Source organism: Jaculus jaculus, chromosome 7, assembly GCF_020740685.1.
Source record: "Jaculus jaculus isolate mJacJac1 chromosome 7, mJacJac1.mat.Y.cur, whole genome shotgun sequence".
Classification (NCBI taxonomy): domain Eukaryota; kingdom Metazoa; phylum Chordata; class Mammalia; order Rodentia; family Dipodidae; genus Jaculus; species Jaculus jaculus.
Window position 1 is genome coordinate 64,815,290 of NC_059108.1, and position 19,991 is coordinate 64,835,280.

General features: G+C 40.9%; 1 protein-coding gene across 4 annotated transcripts in view; it reads left to right on the top strand.

Annotated features, from left to right (window-relative positions):
• Bach2 (BTB domain and CNC homolog 2) overlaps nucleotides 1–19,991 on the top strand; it is a 475,485-nt gene that overhangs the window by 425,792 nt on the left and 29,702 nt on the right. For all 4 annotated transcript variants that reach the window (XM_045154010.1, XM_045154011.1, XM_045154009.1 and 1 more), the window contains one exon: nucleotides 9,315–10,904. In XM_045154010.1, coding sequence (XP_045009945.1) covers nucleotides 9,315–10,904 — 1,590 coding nt within the window. The remainder of the gene's footprint in view (nucleotides 1–9,314; nucleotides 10,905–19,991) is intronic.

Sequence of the window (19,991 nt, forward strand, 5' to 3'; positions counted from 1 at the left end):
TAAAAGTAATGGAATATATAAGACTTATTTTGGTTTGTAATCTGATTTGGGTTTCAAAAAGACTGTGCACTTGTTATATCACTTGGATTTTTATTTGTCAGGTCAAATTTGTCTAAGTTGAGTAAGCTTTTGATTTTTTTTTTTTTTTAAGAAAAGGGGGAAGGTCATCTGAGGAGATTGCTTTTAAAAATTTGATTAAAAGCACTTGTTTGCAAAGCCTGCCAGCCCTGGTTCACTTCCCCAGTACCCATGTAAAGCCAGATGTACAAAAATGTTGCATGTGTGTGGAGTTCATTTGCAGTGGCAAGAGGCCCTGGTGTGCCCATTCTCTCTCTCTCTCCCTCTCTCTCTCTCTCTCTCTCTCTCTCTCATACACACACAGAGAGAGAGAGAGAGACAAATATTGATTTTAAAAGGTCATCGTTAAGTTAGGTGTTCTTTTTGTGTAAACTTGAGGGATTGAGGAGGCCTTAAAACCACTTGAGTTCAAATCTCCAGAACCCATATAAACAGCTGGGCATGGGCACATGTACCTATAACCCCAGGCCTGTAGGGGAGCAGACCCCAGTAATCACCAGAACTTGTGGAAAAAACAGCAAGCTCTGGGATCAGTAAGAGCATGCTCAAATAAAAATAAGAAGAAGAGAGAGGGAACTAGACACCAAATGTTCTGCTCTTGGCCACCACAGACAAGCACATGGGCACCTATGCATGCATACATTCCACACAAACCATAACATAAACAAGCAAAAAGAGAAAAAAGGCCAAAGGGGCCTAAAGAGCAAAAAGACACAGGTAATAGACAAATAAGTCAAAAAAGATGAGCAGTGATACCTCATCACTGAAAGTCTTTACCCTGCAGAGTGGGACAGTGCACTATGGAGAGGGAAAGTGAGTTGTCACTAGTATTTTTTCTTTATCTGACAAGTGCTTTTCTGGGGATATGCAAACCAGAGGAATGGTTAGCAGCCTCAGAGATTTAAGAAGCCCACTGCCTGACTTCAGTTCCATTATCTTCCCAATCCCTATATTACACGAAGAGATGCAGCTTCTTTGAATGAGCTCACACAGTGTTCCTAGAGGTGTAAGTCTCCGTGTTTTACAGGGCTGGAAGCCTACATGCTTCTTCTGGGGAGTCATCCCCAGACCTTCCACCTCATCTGATCAGCTTTCTGCTACAGCTGCGTACATATGCTGTTAAAACAGGGAGGCCTAACCCCACAATGCATGACCCACATACCCCAACAAAGAGGGTCCCTGTGGAGGGGGGAGGACAGGGAGGAGGCTAACAATGGTACCAAGTTGACCATATTAACTGACTACAAATTAAAAAAAAATAAAAAAGCCTGGTGTGGTAGTGCACACCTTTAATCCCAGCACTCGGGAGGCAGAGATAGGAGGATCAGAATGAGTTCAAGGGCAGCCTGAGACTACAGAGTGAATTCCAGGTCAGCCTGAGCTAGAGTGAGACCCTACCTCAAAAAAAAAAAAAAATCTAACTAAAAGGTAGTAACACACTGATATCTGAAAACAAACTTCTCAAAAAAAAAAAAAAAAAAAAAAACAGGGAGCCCTGAGTCATATGACTTAGAGAATAATGTTCCAAGTCTTATAGACATTCTCAAACCCCACTTTTTTATATATGCCTAAAAGGCCAACTGTGTGGTCCCTATTTAAGTCCATTTATGGAACTATTGTTTCTTATTATAAGCTCTGTCCCACAGCAAGATAGGTTCCTTGGGAGAGAGCAAGCTCACCATCCCACATACATGTACTCAGCTACTTCAGTTTTCATCAATCTATCTTTCATTTAGCTTCATAAAGATAACACATCAAAATAAATAGAGTTAAGGGCCAAGAGTTGCAGTGGGTCTGGTTTTCAGCACATTTTCAAAACATTGACTTATGCCATAGCACATGACTTTGGATAATATGTACAGGTCAGTATCAACATCTTTTATGTACCAATCACTAGTTGAGGTCAACACCTCTTAAGACACAGAAATCCAGAGGGTGCTAGTTACTGTGTCCTCCCTGGTCTCAGTCCCATGTAGAACATTCCATCTGTCCCCAGTGTATGATCCAGTATCATCCATAGTCCAGTATATATTGTACATTCCAAGGTCAAATAGTAACATTTTTAAACATGATGGGAAGAAGTGTTCTTCAGTGATCCACCCTACATATGTCATTCAAAATGCAAGACTGCCAAGCAATGTGGCGTATGCCTTTAATCTCAGTGCTGGAGAGGCAGTGGTAGGAGGATCACCATGAGTTTGAAGCCACCCTGAGACTACAGAGTGAATTTCAGGTCAGCCTGGGCTGGAGTGGGACCCTACCTCAAAAAAAAAAAAAAATGCAAGACTATTATTTCAAGTCATTCCTAATATCATATATGTGTATGTCATACCTTTAGACCATTCTGACCAGTGGATTTTAATCTACACAAGTCTGCTTTCCTTAGGGCAAAACATTAACATTAATATCTTTGGAATCGAACTCAATGCCATTCCTAGCCACCGCATTCCACTTTATAATCATTACTTTTTGGAATACTATTTTATGGGTCATTATTGTTGTGTGTGATTCTCCACCTCCTATTTTTTACTTTTTTCTCCATGATCAAAGCTGTACTTGGTAAGAATAAAGAATAAATAAATATAATGCAAATGTGATCACAGTTTAATGAGTGTACAGCTTTACATTAGTACCTGGATATTTGCCTTCTGTATACAATCTAAGTGGTCCTAAAAATGTCCAAATAATGCACCCTTCTTTGGAGACATGAAAGCTTGTGTGTAGATAACGTTTGTCTGTTTTAACACTGTTCAGAATGTGCTATGAACTTGCTTTGCTTTGTACATTTGAAGATATGACCATTGCCCGGGGCTCTGGGAAAGACCCCACTGGTAGTTGAGAAGATATCCATTGTATGAAAACCACATTGATGCACAGCACCATAGACAGAGGGAATTAATTGCACTCTGGTGTGCTGGTACATTTGATCAGGGGACCCTCAGACTCCTCTCCTGAATTTGTTTGGATTTCTTGGTTAACAACTACTCACATAATCTTGTAGTGGACCTTCCATGGTTAACATTCTTATGCCCTTACCCAGTAATTTATTTTTCACTGTTTGTACCTCTTCTGAAAATCTATACTGCAGAGTTCTGGAGCATAGGACTGAGTCTTATATGTCCATCCATAACAGCCCTTAGTGTAGGGGAAAGAAGTAGGTTGCCTAGGGTTGGAATCCCAGCCCTCCCTGATGGGCTGTAGAACCTTGGGTAAGTTCCTTTATCTATTTGCTTCTTAGCTTTCTCATCTATAAAACAGAATCTGTAACACCTTTCTTGGCTGTGATTTATTTGGCAAAACTTCGCACACAAGCTGAACAAAATTCTGGAGACTTGACTATGAAAACTCAGGATTCAAACTACTATGGAAAAAGAACCAGTTACAGATGCTTGCTTGTAATGACTGCCAACCCAGGTTCAATTCCACAGTACCCATGTAAAGCCAGATGCACAAAATTTCATGGTAAGAATAAAATTTCCTCTGTCAGGGCTTGAATGACAATTTATAAACCAGTATCTTTTTTTTTTCAATTTTGTATTTTAATTGACACATTAATTTTTATACATATGTCCTGCACAACTTGTTATGGAGCACATCTGTACTATATAATGATTAAATCTAGGGCTGGAGAGATGGCTTAGCGGTTAAGCGCTTGCTGTGAAGCCTAAGGACCCCGGTTCGAGGCTCGGTTCCCCAGGTCCCACGTTAGCCAGATGCACAAGGGGGCGCACGTGTCTGGAGTTCGTTTGCAGAGGCTGGAAGCCCTGGCGCGCCCATTCTCTCTCTCTCCCTCTATCTGTCTTTCTCTCTGTGTCTGTCGTTCTCAAATAAATAAATAAATAATTTTTAAAAAAAGATGGTAACTATGTGAGATATTGTATCTGTTGCCTAGATTTTTTTTTTTTTGCTTGTCTTAAACTTCCTGCAGCATGCAGAGATAACTTTTTCAAAGACCTGTATCCATTGTTGCAAAGGCACTCCAGACACGTGCGCCCCCTTGTGCATCTGGCTAACGTGGGACCTGGGGAACCGAGCCTCGAACCGGGGTCCTTAGGCTTCACAGGCAAGCGCTTAACCGCTAAGCCATCTCTCCAGCCCATAGTTACCATCTTATAGTAAAAACACAACATATATTTTCTTGGAATTTTTCAAGAATCCATTGTATTATCATTGACTATATTCACCATGCTATACAATAAATTTAAAACTACTCCTTTTATCTAATTGTAATTATGTATCCTTTAACCAACTAATCACCTCATTTTATTTTATACTTCTATGAGATCTTCTCTTTTGAAAACTATTTATTTATTTATTGATTGATTGATTGATTGATTTCCAAGGAGGGGGAAAATGGGTGTACCAGGGCTTCCAGCCACTGTAAATGAACTCCAGATGCATGTACCTTTTCGTGCATCCAGCTTTTACATGGGTACTGCAGAGTTGAACCCAGGTCATAGGCTTTGCAGGCAAGTGCCCTAACTGCTGAGCCATCTCTCCAGCCCTTCTATGAGATCTCTTCTGGAGTCCAAATATAAGTGAAATTATGCAGTGTTTGTCTTTCTGTGCCTGGCTTATTTCACCTAGCATAGTGCCCTACAAGTTCATCAGATTGTGCATCTAAGGATGTCTTTTATGGCTAAGGTAGTATTCCATTCTTTATCTGTTATAGATATGTAGCTGCTGTGAATAGTGCTGTGATAAACATGGGAGTGCAGATGTCTCTGTGTCATACTGGCTTTATATATACCCAACAGTGGGGTTGATGGATCTAGTTTTAATTTTTTCAGAAACCTCTAAAGGTTTCCCTTCTCCACAGACTCACCAACACATGCTAACTTTTGTCTTTCTGAAAATATTCTGACAGGAGTAAGGTGATGCTTCATTGTGGCTTTGGTTCACATTTCCCTGATTACTAGTGATATGAGAATTTTTTCCTAAACTTCTTGAGTATTTGTGTGTCTTCTTTTAAGAAATATCTATTTGAATCTTTGTGCTTTTATCTTGTATGTTTTTGTGTGTATGATGTGTGTGGTCATGTGTATGAATGCATACATGGAGAGAATTCAGAGAACAACCCTGCATGTTGGTCCTCGTCTTTCACCTTGTTTGAAAAAGGAAATCTCCTGTGTTTTCCAGAATAGCTAGTCTGTGTGCTTCTGGGGATTGTCCTATTTCTACCTCACATCTCACCATGGGTATACCAGAATTATAGATGCATACTATAGCACCCAGCTTTACATTCTGGGTATCCAAACTCAGTTCCTTGTGTGTGTGTGTGTAAAAAAAAAAAAAATTTTATATATATATATATATATATATATATATATATATATATATATATATATTACTATAGCCTTATAGCAAATTTGAAATCATGTAATCTAATACTTTGTGCTTTGTTGTTTTTGCTCTAGGTTGTTTTGGTTATTTGGAATCTTTTGTGGTTTCATGGGAAAAGAAAAATAATAAAGAGACAGAATCAGGACAGGTGTGGTGGCACACCTGTAATCACAGCATAAATCAGACAGAGGCAAGGGGGTTGAAAGTTTGAGGCTATCTTGAGCAACATGGTGAGACCCTGTCTCAAAACAAATGAGAGAGAAAGAGAGAATACTCTAACTCCCAGCTTCAGCAGTACTCCTGCCTCAGCCTCTCAGGTAGCAGGGACTATAGGCACACATGCCATCAAAATTTTAGGATTTTTTTCTACCTCTGTAAATAATTTATTGGAATTTCAATATAGTTTTCAATGAATCTGAAGATTACTTTGGAGAGTACTTTCCTAACCCATTTATTTTATTTGTGTCTCCAATTTATTTATTTAATCAGTATTTTATAGTTTTCAGTGTAGTGATCTCTCACTTCCTTTGCTAAATTTACTAAGTATTTTGTAGCTACTATAAATGGGATTTTGTTTAAGATAACTCACTGTTAGTATATAAAAATGGTTCTATCTTTTGCATGCTGGTTTTATATCTCACAATTCTAATGGATTCACTTATTAGCTGTAATATGTTTTTGTTGACATCTTCAGGGATATCTATAAAAATGTTGATGTTATTTGCAAAAAGAAACAGTTTTCTTCCTCACTTGTCTTTGCATTCCTTGGCCTAATTGCTCTGACTGGGATTTTCCCCATCTTTTTCTTACTCCAAATCAGTATTTTGTTGATAACTTTTTCATGGCCATATGACAATTATTTAAAGCTCAGTATGGAGAAAACCTAAAGGGTCAGGGATCTGAGCCATCAATTGAGACATAGACCCACACCTTTCTGCTCACAGTCTTCCTTGCATAGAGAAGCTTTCTCCAGCTCCTTGTAAACATGTGGCAGATGGTGAGTCCTAGTACTGCTATGTGATCTAAAGATCCCCATAGGTGTCCTGGCTTCTTTATTAATTTTCTTTAAAACAGACTACACACTAGTGGGCACTGGTAAGGCTTACCAAAACCAGTAACATCAAAATAAACAAGACATGATGATCAGAATTGGCATATGAAAAAGGACTGAATGAAAGTATAAATAACATTGAGATCAGTCTCCATATAGCAAGCACATTTGCCAAAGATCAAGATGTGTAGTCACTCAACTGGCAAACTGCCTAGGAGAATAGTGGAAGATGCTTATTTACAGAAGAGTCAATTCGCCATTCATTCTACTATTTTACTATTTTACTATTTTTACTATTTACTATTTATTATATTTACTATTTTACTATTCTCTATTTATGAGAGACCATGTTGCAATGAAAAAATAAGTCATGTGACATTATTATCACTTTCTCTTGTTACCTATATGTAAACAGTTTCTTGCTGTATCACTTCCTAGGTCCTAGGATGCCTCTCTCTCCCCCTTTCTTTTTCCCCCACCTCAAGAAGCTCCCTTCCACTCTAGGACATGCACTACTGTCTTCTTCATGTCTCTATTTCCTTCTCTTAACACCTGTGCTTATATTTATATTAAAATCTTTTCTTAATAAACTCCAACTTTGCTTTACAAAAGGAAGGAAGAGATGGAGGTAGGGAAGGAGGGAGTTTGATTCCCAAGAGACATGTACATAAAACAGATGTAGTGGTTACTATATTTACTGAAACTAGTACCACGTCAGAATACAAGAGTGTTGGTGGATGAACTGCTTTTTGATATTGGCACTATGGGATAGGACAAATAAAGACTCTTCCCTGTCTTTGAGCTCATTGGTTTGATTAGTTGGTCATGATGCCTGATTCCAAAAGTGACTGAAAAGAACTCCCACCTGCCAGATTATGTTCATGGTAGTTTTATGTTAGTTGCAGTTAGTCTTATGACATACTCAATAATAAACTATCAATTTACCATCTTAACAAACCTATCTTAGATTAGATGCAGGTTTACAAAGTGAAACCAAACCATACCAGTGTGAAGGAGCTTGCTGCCTATAATAGAATAGTATAGATGAGCCAGGCATGGTGTCACACAACTTTAATCCCAGCACTTGGGAGGCAGAGGATCACTGTCAGTTTGAAGTCACCCTGAGACTACAAAGTGAATTCCAGGTCAACCTTGGCTAAAGTGAGACCTTACCTAGGAAAAAAAAATGCTATACATAAAGCTAGTTATCATTAAAGAAGACAAGACATTGATTTTTTTGTTTTATTTTGGTTTGTTTTGTTCAAGTAGAATCTCTTTTAGTTTCAGCCTGGCCTTGAACACCTATATACAAGATTAGCTTTGAACTCTAAATCTTCTTTCATCCAGCTTCCAAATGCTGGGATTAAAGTTGTGTGCCACACACCTACCCATTTTTATTTTTCTGACTTTGAATTTTATTTATGTATAATATTGACACTTAAAATCCCATTTAGTTACATGTCTAAGTATTTTCTTACTGGAAAGACCACAGTGATATAAGATCAGTGCTCCCTGGAGAACCCAGGACATTTCCTCTTTTAGGTTATGAGAGCTGAGAGGATGATGCTATTCATTCTCTCTAAGAGAATCAGGGAGGACTCCCAAAGAAGATAATGTTCAAGTTGTATTTTCATCAATGGATACAGGTCTTTGAAAAAGTTATCTCTGCATGCTGCAGGAAGTTTAAGACAAGCAAAAATCAACCACACAGCTTACCCTTTCATCTTCCTCTGCATTCATTCTCCCTGTAGGAATTTTTAATCACTGCTACCCATTTATATTTGTTCACATGGTTTGTAGACCTACCTTATCTTCCTCATGGATCTGAAGTGTTTGCAAGAACCTAGGGCGTATATAATGTTACAAACAGAGTTAGGACCATACCTGGAACACCAGGAAGTTTAGTCTGTTTCCATCTGAAAAAACAGGTGACCTCAGTCAACATTGCATGCACATGTGTGTGGGGTGGGGTACCATGCATAAAGTACCACATGTTCATTCTATGTAATATAATGAATAAACAGCAAATGACAGTAAACTTAATCTCAGAAGAGTTGCTAGGAAAGAAAACAGATGCACAGAAAATAATTAGGGAAGTAATTGCCCAGGTTCAATGCCACTTGGGGATTCACCCATTGAAATGAAAGCCAGTTTGCTTAGCTGTGTAACACCCATTCTATATATATCAAGAGTTACTTTCTTGGTGAGAACATTGGTTCTGATTGTCATCGTCTTTAGTACATTATAAGATCAGGTATGGCATACTTACCTGGCAAGGGAGATACCACGATCAAAATTAGGCATGACATTATGAATGAAAACCTACAAACCAGAGTTATTTTTAATGTTTCTCTTAACATTGTGAGGAAAAACCATTTTTGAAACTCCACAGACTGAGTTTTTAACGGTTTTGTGGTTGACAAGGAAATGATAGTGCTTCCTTTGGCCCAAGAGACATGTCACAGTGCTATTCTCCTTGTGTAGATTGATTCTCAACAGGACTGATTGGGAGGGAAATTAATAGTCTTCCAATTGTTCTGTGTAGTATTACCAGGGTATTTCATTAGTGAAAACACTGAGCCCATTGTCATCTTGTTTCACAGCTTCACCCTTGTGATTTTCAGTTCTGCTTGTTCTGTGATAAAGTACAGCAGTGGCATGTACACAACAGACACTAATTATTGGAAGCAAAATCATTGCTGACCCAGTATGAGATTAACTGCTCCTTTTCAGTCTTTATTCTGGGACATTAGCACTGTCTGGTTATCTTGCTTCAGTTGAGGGATTCGAGACAATAGCAGTGCTGATGGTAATACTGGCAATTTCCCTATTTGTTTTGCAGGTCACAGCCAGGGGCTTTGGGCCACTGTTACAGTTTGCCTACACTGCCAAACTGTTACTCAGCAGAGAAAACATACGTGAGGTCATTCGCTGCGCTGAGTTCCTACGCATGCACAACCTGGAAGACTCCTGCTTTAGCTTCCTGCAGACCCAACTCCTGAACAGTGAGGATGGCCTATTTGTGTGCCGAAAAGACAATATGTGCCAGTGCCCAAATGAGAACCATGGGAATTCCACAGGAGAAGAAGAAGAGGAGGAGACGATGGATTCAGAGACAGCCAAGATCGTTTGCCCTAGGGACCAAATGCCTCCAGATCCCATCAACTTTGAAACCACTGCCATCCCAGTAGCAGAGAAGGAAGAAGCCTTGCTACCCGAGTCTGATATGTCCACAGACACCAAGAACAACTCAGAAAAGGACATGTTGATGCAGTACCCTAGATACAAGAAGTACCAGCTTGCATGTACCAAGAATGTGTATAATGCATCATCACACAGTACCTCAGGTTTTGCAAGCACATTCAGTGAAAATAACCCTGGCAATAGCCTCAAGCCAGGGATCTTCGTAGGGCAGATTAAAAGTGAGCCACCCAGTGAAGATAATGAGGAAGACAGCATCCCACTCTGTCTGTCTGGAGATGAATCTGACCTCAAGGATAGAGCAGTTCATGTGGAGATGGGCCATAAACAGCCCAGCCCTGGACCCACTCCCAAACCCCCTGCAGGAGCCACCTGCCTGGATAGATCCAGGAGTGTGTCCTCACCTTCCTGTTTAAGATCTCTATTTGGTATAACAAAAGGTGTGGAGTTGCCTGGCCTGCCCGGTACATCTCAACAGCACTTTGCCAGGAGCCCAGCATGCCCTTTTGACAAGGGGATCACTCAGGGTGACCTTAAAACTGACTACACCCCTTTCACAGGGAATTATGGGCAGCCTCATGTGGGCCAAAAGGATGTGACCAACTTCTCAATTGAGTCACCACCGCTCAAGGGACCTGAGCTTGAGGCTCTCTGTAAACAGGAAGGAGAGCTGGATCGGAGGAGTGTAATCTTCTCTTCAAGTGCTTGTGACCAAGTGAGCACTCCAGTGCATTCATATTCTGGGGTGAGCAATTTGGACAAAGACCTCTCTGAGTCGGTGCCAAAAGGTCTGTGGGTGGGAGCTGGTCAATCTCTCCCCAGTTCACAGGCCTATTCCCACAGTGGGCTGATGGCTGACCACTTGCCAGGAAGGATGCGGCCCAACACCAGCTGCCCAGTGCCAATCAAAGTCTGCCCTCGCTCACCCCCTCTGGAGACCAGGACAAGGACTTCTAGCTCCTGTTCCTCATATTCCTATGCAGAGGATGGGAGTGGGGGGTCACCCTGCAGCCTCCCTCTCTGTGAGTTCTCCTCGTCGCCCTGTTCTCAGGGAGCCAGATTCCTTGCCACAGAACATCAGGAACCAGGCCTGATGGGAGATGGAGTATACAACCAAGTCCGACCCCAAATTAAATGTGAGCAGTCTTATGGAACCAACTCCAGTGACGAGTCTGGATCATTTTCGGAAGCAGATAGTGAGTCGTGTCCTGTGCAGGACAGGGGCCAGGAGGTAGGGAACCCACAAAAGTTCACGTATGTGACCTAACCTCTTGATCCTTTATCTGGATTTCTTCCTTTCTCCAACCATCACACCCAGGTTGTTCTTATCAAGTTTAAAGATGGCAGTCAAGGGACTAATGTTCTCCCTTTCATGAATGTAGAAGGCTGCAAAGTGATTCAGAATCAACCTCTTTGTCTTAGAAAGCACTTCATATTTGATCTGGTTTTCAACACTCAATGGGCAAAGGCAAGCTACTTACTGACAAAAAGAAATGTAATGTGTAAAGGTATGCTCAGGTGCTTTAACTCTTTCCCAGTCCTCTTCCCTTTCTCTCCTCTTCTCCCTCTGCTTCAAAAAGATGTCACTCTGCTGCCCTCATGCTTCATCTTCCTCCTTCAGTACAAAGGAAAATGTCAAATATCCTTCAAATTAATTGATTGAAACTAGATAGATTCATACAAAACAGGGGCTTTCCCAGCATCTTGTAAGTATTCCTTGTCAACAGAAGACCCCAGGGTCATCAATTGTCCATCACAATGCAAATATTGAAATACTCACCATCCATCCTGGTTATACAGAGCCTGCAGAAGTCCCCTGTTCAACATACATACCTGTGTCATGGCTCATTTTCCAAGCTCCTTACAAATGATCAGAAGTCATTTGGTGCAAAGCAAAGTGCTTTGTAGAGAAAAATATTCAAAGTCTCCATCTATGGGTCACTATTTCTGGGAGCGTGAACAGAAATGGCACCAGCTACATCATGAACAAGACTCACATGACTAAGGGAAAATAAGAATAGGAGCCCAAACATCCCCACTTCCCCAGTATTTTGAATGTTCCTTAGACACACCCAAGGGAGTCTATGTTAAGGCCTAGTAATTATTGTACTGTTTGACTAGTTCTTGTAATTATTGCACTAATTCATAAAGAACCAGCTGGAGGCTACTGCCTGTCTCACACCTTCCTCAGGAACAGGAGCAAACCTGGTACCAAGCCCTTCCCTATGTCCAAAAAAAGAAAGAAAGGGAGCATGGACTAATGATGTAACTCCTAGTTTGTCCAGAGCTCTGGGTTCAATCCCCAAAGGGAAGGAAAGAAGGAAGGAAGGAAGGAGGGAGGGAGGGAGGGAGGGAGGGAGGGAGGGAGGGAGGGAAAGGAAGGAAGGAAGGAAGGAAGGAAGGAAGGAAGGAAGGAAGGAAGGAAGGAAGGAAGGAAGGAAGGAAGGAAGGAAGGAAAGGGTGGGGCGGAGGGAGGGAGAGAGAGAGGGAGGGAGGGAGGGAGGGAGGAAGGAAGGAAGGAAGGAAGGAAGGAAGGAAGGAAGGAAGGAAGGAAGGAAGGAAGGAAAGAAAGAAGGAAAGAAGGAAAGAAGGAAAGGAGAAGGTGGGTAATTGCTATAGCTGGAATTGTAGGAGAGCTCAGTACTCATCTGTGGTCCCTAGATATTAGCTTCTGTGAAACAACATATATTAACCCAACCATATTGCTTTTGGGTAGGGGTCCAAGTACCTTCTTTTCCAAGTAAACCTTAAGGAGACATTACAGCCAAAAGCTGGCACTCTCTATATATCTGTCTCTTTCTTGCTCTCTCTCAACTCAATAAGTCAAAAAAAAATTTAAAGATTAAAAATCAATAAATTTAGGGATTAAGAGATGGCTTAGAAGTTAAGGCATTTGCCTGTGAGACCAAAGGACACAAGTTCGATTCCCCAGAACCCAAGTAAGCCAGATATGCAAGATGGCACAAATCTAGAGTTCATTTATAGTGGATGGAGGCCCTGGCACACCTTTCTCTCTCTCTCTCTCTATCTATCTATCTCTCTATCTCTCTATCTCTATCTCTCTCAAATAACTAAAATAAAATTTAAATTTAAAGACTAAAAGTTGGCACTCCTTCCCTTGCTATACCAGTCTAACACTTCAGACCCTTCTTCCTAGCTTTCTACCTCTATAAGGAGCCAAAATGTTCAAAAGAGATCAAAAGAGAAATGTTGCCAGGCATGGCCATGACACTGCAACCCTAACACTGGGGGCCATAGAGACAGGAGGATCTCTGAGGTCCCTTGACCTGCCAGTCTAACTAAAAGCATCATAAGTTCTGGGTACAGTGAGAGATTTGTATCAAGGAACTAAGGCAGGAGAGCAGTAGAGGGGCAAAGTATGCCCAATATCCTCTTCTGTCCTCCACCTTTGTTCTCATGGGGCATACACATCTGAACACATAAACACCAACAAAGAAAATATAGCAGGGCATGGAGGTGCATGCCATTAATCCCAGCACTCAGGAGTCAGAGATAGCAGGATGACCATAATTTCAAGGCCACCTTGAGACCACAGAGTGAATTCCAGGTGAGCCTGGGCTAGAGTGAGACTGTACCTCAAAAAAAAAAAAAAAAAAGAAAAAGAAAGAAAGAAAGAAAGGAAACAAAGAAAATATTATTTTACTTTATATGTTATAAAATCTATTTGTACCATACTAATTAACTGTCCTAGGACATAAGCATTCTTCTCGCATCCTTTTTAACTCTGCCCTGTTTTTTTTTACTTTCTAAAAAACTTTATTTAGTTTTTATTAATTAGTTTTGTACTCAGAGATTACAATCAAGTTGGAACCATTGTTAGGCTCATCCGTGTCCTACCCCCACCCCTTGGCCCCTCCTTATGGGGGTATATGGGTCATGCATTATGGAGTTAGCCCACAGTTATGGGTAGGATAAAGATCTCTGCATATCATGACCCAACATGTGGCTCTGACACCCTCTTCTGCAATATTTCCCTGAGCCCTGTTGGGTTCAGTTTTGGTATGCTTCAGTGATGAGATGTTAGGGGACTCTGGATCTCTGGATATCTGATTTGGTAGGAGTTGATTGTTTTCTGTGTCGATCTCCTTCACCCTTGTGCTGATACCCAGTTCACCAAAAAAACAGCACCCTTGCTTGTTTCACCAATTATTCTTAGTTTCAGCTGGGGCCCTTTTGAGGTATGATGGGGTGGTTCTCTCCTTAGGATCTGTGTCTATCTGAAAAGGAGAAGTATATTCCACAACCAGACAATTGGGATAACCCTTATTTTTTTTATAGAGAATATAGTAGGTATAGGCCTTCTTACAGCCCACAATTGTTGGTAGCTTGATAATGGTGAACAGGCTTATGTTTGGATATGGGTCTGACTTGTTTCCCAGCTTCAGCTATGGGTCCCATTCCACTGAGGGGATCAGTTAGACAAATCAAGAGCATTTGGTTTCCCACCATGGCTGTGTGCCACTATTGCACTTGTGTGAGAATGATGACAGGTTATTTGCTGAGTTGCTAGCACAGATATTGGTCATTTTCCCCTAGTCACCTATGTAGCACCTTCTGGCACTAGACATGCAGACTGTCTGGGGACTGATTCTCTTCCAGCTTAGAGCCTTACGTGTCAATTGCATATGGTATCTTCAGCAGTAGGGGGTCTTACCACTAACCTTTGGTGGTTCATCAAGTACTCTAACAGAAATCTGTCTTTCTTTTAAGAAAACTTGTAGGCTTCTCTGATCAAAAACTCATTGTGGATGATAGCCACATTCTGATACTGGGAGTTACAGGTCAGTGCCCATTAAGAAAAGGAAGAAAATGATAACTAATATAAAAGAGTTAGAGAGAAAAGAGAGAGAGAAAGACAGAGAGAGAGAGGAGCTGTAGAAGATAAAGGTCAGTCTTCATCATACCCTCTCCAGTGTCTTGTGGCTCAGGTGTTCCCTCAAGGACATGGTGAAGGTTCAACTATTTGGCTTGCCTTTTAGGGTGTAGAATTATGGTACCATTGCTATTGGGCCTATATTTGTGTCTGACCCCCACTGCCCCTCCCCTCCCTCCCACCCACCCTATTGTCTAGTACTCGAGATGCTTGCTGGATATGTCAGCATCTTGGGCAGATTCAGGTTAGGTGCTGTAGATGAGTGAGGCTATGTGGTGATTTTCTTTCTGTGATTGGGTAAGTTCACTGAGAATGATCTATTCCATGTTCAACCATTTTTCCTCAAATTTCTTTGTCATTTTTTCTTCCTGCTGTATAGAATTCCACTGTGTAGATATACCACATCTTAGTTATCCATTCTTCTAGTGATGGACATCTGGGTTGATTCCAGCTCTTAGCTATTACGAATTGAGCTGCTATAAACATGGTTGAGAAAATCTCTCTGGACTGTGGTTTAAAGGTTTTAGGATACATCCCCAGTGAGGGAATAACTGGGTCTGTTGATAACTCTATACTCAGCTGTTTTAGGAGTCTCCATATTGTTTCCAAAGTGGTTGTACCATCTTACATTCACACCAAGAGTGGATGAGGGTTCCTATTTCTCCACATCCTTGCCAGCATTGATTTTCATTTGATTTTTTGATGTTTGCTCTACTTACTGGGGTAAGGTGGAATCTCATGGTTGTTTTAATTTGCATGTCCCTGGTGATTAGGAATGGTTAACAGTTTCTTAAGTGTATTTTGCCATTTGTATTTCTTCCTCTGTAATGGCCTATCCAGCTCTTTGCCCCATTTTGTGAGTGGGTTGTTTGACTTTTTATCGTTTAGGTTTTTGAGTTCTTTGTAGATTCTAGAGATTAAGCCTCTGTCAGTTGGATAATCAGCAAATATATTCTCCCATTCTGTGGGTAATCTATTGGCTTTGCTTATTGTATGCTTGTCTGTAAAGAAACTCTTCAGCTTCATATGATCCCATTGGTTGAGTGACTGTTTAAGATCGTGAGCTCCTGGGGTTTGTTCAGGAAATCTTTTTAGGGTGACAGAGAAAGAGGCAGATAGAGAGAGGGAGAATGGGCACACCAGGGCTTACAGCAACTGCAAACAAACTCCAGACATGTGCATCTCCTTGTGCATCTGGCTAATGTGGGTCCTGGGGAATCGAGCTTCGAACCAGGGTCCTTAGGCTTCACAGGCAAGCGCTTAACCACTAAGCCATCTCTCCAGCCCTTGTTCAGGAAGTCTTTATCCATTCCTATATCATGGAAAGTTCTTCCTATATTTTCTTTCAGTAGTAGCCAAGTTTCTGGTCTTAAATATTGAGGTCTTTGATCCATTTGGACTTCAGTGTAGTGCATTGTGAGATATGTGTATCAAGTTTCAAATTCCTGCATATGGCTATCTAGTTTGTCCAGCACCATTTTTTGAAGATGCTGTTTTTTTCCAGCCTGTACTGTTAGGGCCTTTGTCAAATATCAAGTAGCTGTAGTTGCTTGACCCAAAGTCCAGGTCCTCATCTCTCCATTGTTTTGATCATGAAGTGATAATTGTATTTTGTCAAAGGTCTTTTCTGCATCGATTGAAATGATCATGTGTTTTTTGTGCTTAACCTTTCTTATGTCATGTATTACATTAACAGATTTCCATATGTTGAACCACCCCTGTGTTCCTGGGATGAATCCCACTTGATCAAGATGGATAATAATATGCTTTTGGATTCGGTTTGGCAGGATTTTGTTCAGGATCTTTGCATCTAAGTTCATCAGGGAAATATGCTGGTAGTTTTCTTTTCTTGTGGCATCTCTGCCTGGTTTGGGAATTAGGGTGATACTAGCTTCATAGATGGACTTGGGTAGCTTTCTCTGTTCTCCAATTGTGTGGCACAGTTTGAGGAAGATTGGTTTGAGTTCTTCCATGAAGGTTTGGTAGAATTCAATTGAGAAGCCATCTTGTCCTGGACTCTTTTTGAGGGGGAGGTTTTTTATTACTTTTTCAATCTCAGTGAGTGTGATAGGTTTGTTTAGGAGATTAATCTGCTCTGAGTTTAGCTTTGTTAGATGGTATGTTTCTAGGAATTTATCCATCTCCTCCACATTATCCAGTTTTGTGGAGTAGAGGTTTTTGAAATAAGTCCTGATTATTTTCCCCATTTCACTTATGTCTGTTGTGATCTCTGCTTTTTCCTTTCAAATTTGGTTAATTTGAAGCGTCTCTCTCTCTCTCTCTCTCTCTTTTTTTTTTTTTTTTTTTGATTAAATTGGCCAGGGGTTTGTCAATCTTGTTTACTTTTTTCAAAGAACCAGCTCTTTGTTTTGTCAATTTTCTTATTTATTTTCTTAGTTTCCAATTCATTACTTTCTGCTCTGATCTTCATTACTTCAGGAGCTTTTTGGGTTGGATTTTTCTTTCTTTTCCAATGCCTTTAGGTGGATGGTTAGGTTATTGATTTGGGATCTCTCTGTCTTTGTTATGAAGGCATTGAATGCTATGAATTTTCCCCTGAGGACTGCCTTCATTGTGTCCCATAAGTTTTTGTATAATGTATTCTCATCATCATTCATTTCTAGAAATTTTGCCATTTCATTTTTTATTTCATCCACTATCCATTTATTGTTTAAAAATGTGTTGTTCAGTTTCCAGGTGCTATTGGGATTCTTTGTGGGTCTTTTGCTGTTAATTTCTAGCAATATAGCATTGTGATCTGCTGTCATGCAGGGAATTATGTCAATCATCCTAAGTATATGGAGGTATGCTTTGTGACCCAGTACATGATCTATTTTAGAGAATGTTCCGTGGGCTGCTGAGAAGAATGTGTAGTCTGTGGATTTTGGGTGGAATGTTCTGTAGATGTCCGTTAGGCCTCAGTGATCTATGGTTTTGTTGAGCTCACTTACTTCCCTGTTGAGTTTCTGTTTGGATGATCTGTATATTACAGATTATGGTGTATTGAAGTCCCCAACTATGATGGTGTTGGTGGTTCTTTCTGTTATATTGTCAAGTATGTTTTGACTTATGAAATGTGGTGTCCCTGTGTTTGGTGCATACAAATTTATGATTGCAATATTCTCTTGATGGATCATTCTCTTGATAAGGAAGAAGTGGCCTTCTTTGTCTTTTTTGATTTTTTTTTGAAGTCTATTTTATCTGATATTACTATAGCTATGCCTGCTTGTTTCTTATTCCCATTTGCTTGGAATGTTGTTTCCACCCTTTCACCCTGAGGAGGTGTCTTGTCTTTAGTGGTGAGGTGAGTTTCTTGGAGTCAGCAGATTGAGGGGTCTAATTTTTTGATCCATCCAATGAGCTTGTGTCTCTTGATGGGTGAATTAAGGCCATTAATATTTAGAGTAATGACTGTGAGGTTTCATTTGATCCCTGACATATTGTGATGATATATGTGGTTTGGTGTTTTCATGGACTTTGAAGTTTTATGTGCCTTCTCTAACTTAGGTTATTGTGATCTGCTTCTTTTAGGTATTTGAGTTTGATTATTTGATTCTTCTCTGTGGAGAATTTCCTGAAATACACTCTGTAGGTTTGGTTTTGTGTTCATATAATTATAGAGCTGAGTTTTGTCATGGAAAGTTTTTCTTTCACCATCTATTATGAGTGATACTTTTGCTGGGTAGAGTAGTTTGTGTTGGAAGCCATAGGTTCTAAGACTTTGCAGTGTTTCATTACAGGCCCTCTGGCTTTCAGGTTTTCTATTAAGAAGTCTGAAGTAATTCTGATGGGGTTACCTTTAAGCTACTTTTAGGATTTCCCTTTTGTGTCAGTGTTTAGAGTCTTAATGACTATATGTCTTGGAGAGTTTCTCCTTTGGACCAGTCTGTTTGGAGTTCTGTTAGCTTCTTGTATCTTGATGGGCCTTTCTTTTGAGAGAGTGGGGAAGTTTCCTTCAATGATTTTGTTAAATAAGTTCTCCATGCCTTTGGTCTGAATTTCTTCTCCTTCTAGTATTCCAATGATCCTGATATTAGGATGTATAAGGGTATCCCACAATTCCCTCATGTTCTGCTCACATAAATTCTTGAACTTAATGAAATTTTTGAACTCTTGAACTATTTCTTCCATCTTGTCTTCCAGATCAGAGTTTCTATCCTCCACATGGCTGACTCTATTCTTGAGAGCGTCTAGAGAGTTTTGGACTTGTTCAACTAGGTTTGCATTTTCTGCTACTTTTCTATGTATAGTTTCCATCCCTCTATCAAGCTCCCTTTTCACATCATTTTCGGATTTTCTTGATGCTTCTCGGAATTTATCCTTGCAGTTCTTTTTGTCTTCATTTTGCATCACCACCTGATTTTTGAGGTCCTCTTTTTTTTCACTCCCCTTCATATCTCTTAACTGTCTTTGAATTCTGAATTTCTTCCATTTTCTTATCTATTAGGTCTAGTCTAGTGTTGGCAGCATCCACACAATCATCGGTCCTTTGTTGCTTTTTTGCAAGTTCTACCAGCAGCTTGGTCAGGGTTGCATTGCTCATAGCTTCATTTTGGTATTCTGATCCTAATAAATGACTCTTCTGTGTTTTGATTAGAGATGTTCATTGTAGGACTGGGTGATCTAACTGGATTTTCTTGCATTTGATTTTTCATGTGGTTTATTTTGTGCTGTGGTCTGCACATCACAGTGTATGGGCAGGGAGAGTAGGACTGTGGTCTCAATGGGCAGTGATTTGGTGCCTCTTTGGGGAGCTGGCCTGGGCTAGCCAGCAGGCAAGAAGATGGACTGAGTGGTCTTGAACTAACATGTAGGTGGGTGGGTCAGCCTGTGCTCAAGCACAGTGGAAGCTGAAGCAGCCTAAGGCAGATGCCAAGCAGTGTGAGCTCTCACTTAGCACAATGCCAAAGTAGCCTGAGCTCCTGCCTGGCAGGGGCAACAAAGTTGCCTGAGCTCTCACATGTCCATGCACCAAAGCTGCCTGTGCTGGTGCTCAGAGAGATGCTGAAGCACCAAAGCAGCCTAAACTTGTGCATGGCAGAACACTGGGACCCAGAAGCAATCTGAGCTCACCTGCAACAGGACAGTCAGCCGGCACAGCAGGCAGGGAGGTCTGACACCTGAGCTGGCACAGGCAAACAGCAGAGTGAGCCTGAGCTCGCATGGCCAGGTGGAATGGGCTCGCTGTGAATGAGCAGTGGCTGGAGAAGTAAGTGGGCAAAGTGGCAGAGAGAGCAGGCTTAGCTTGCACAAGCAGGAATCACTGGCACCCATGTGGCGAGCAAATGGAGCCCAAGCTCCAGTGGGCCAGCAGGTAGAGCCTGCCCAAGGTCACACGGGGGCGGGGGTAGCAGGGCAATCACCTCTGTGCAGTGAGGCAAGTGGAACTCTGTTGGCCTGGGTCCCCTTTCCTACTGTATGTGC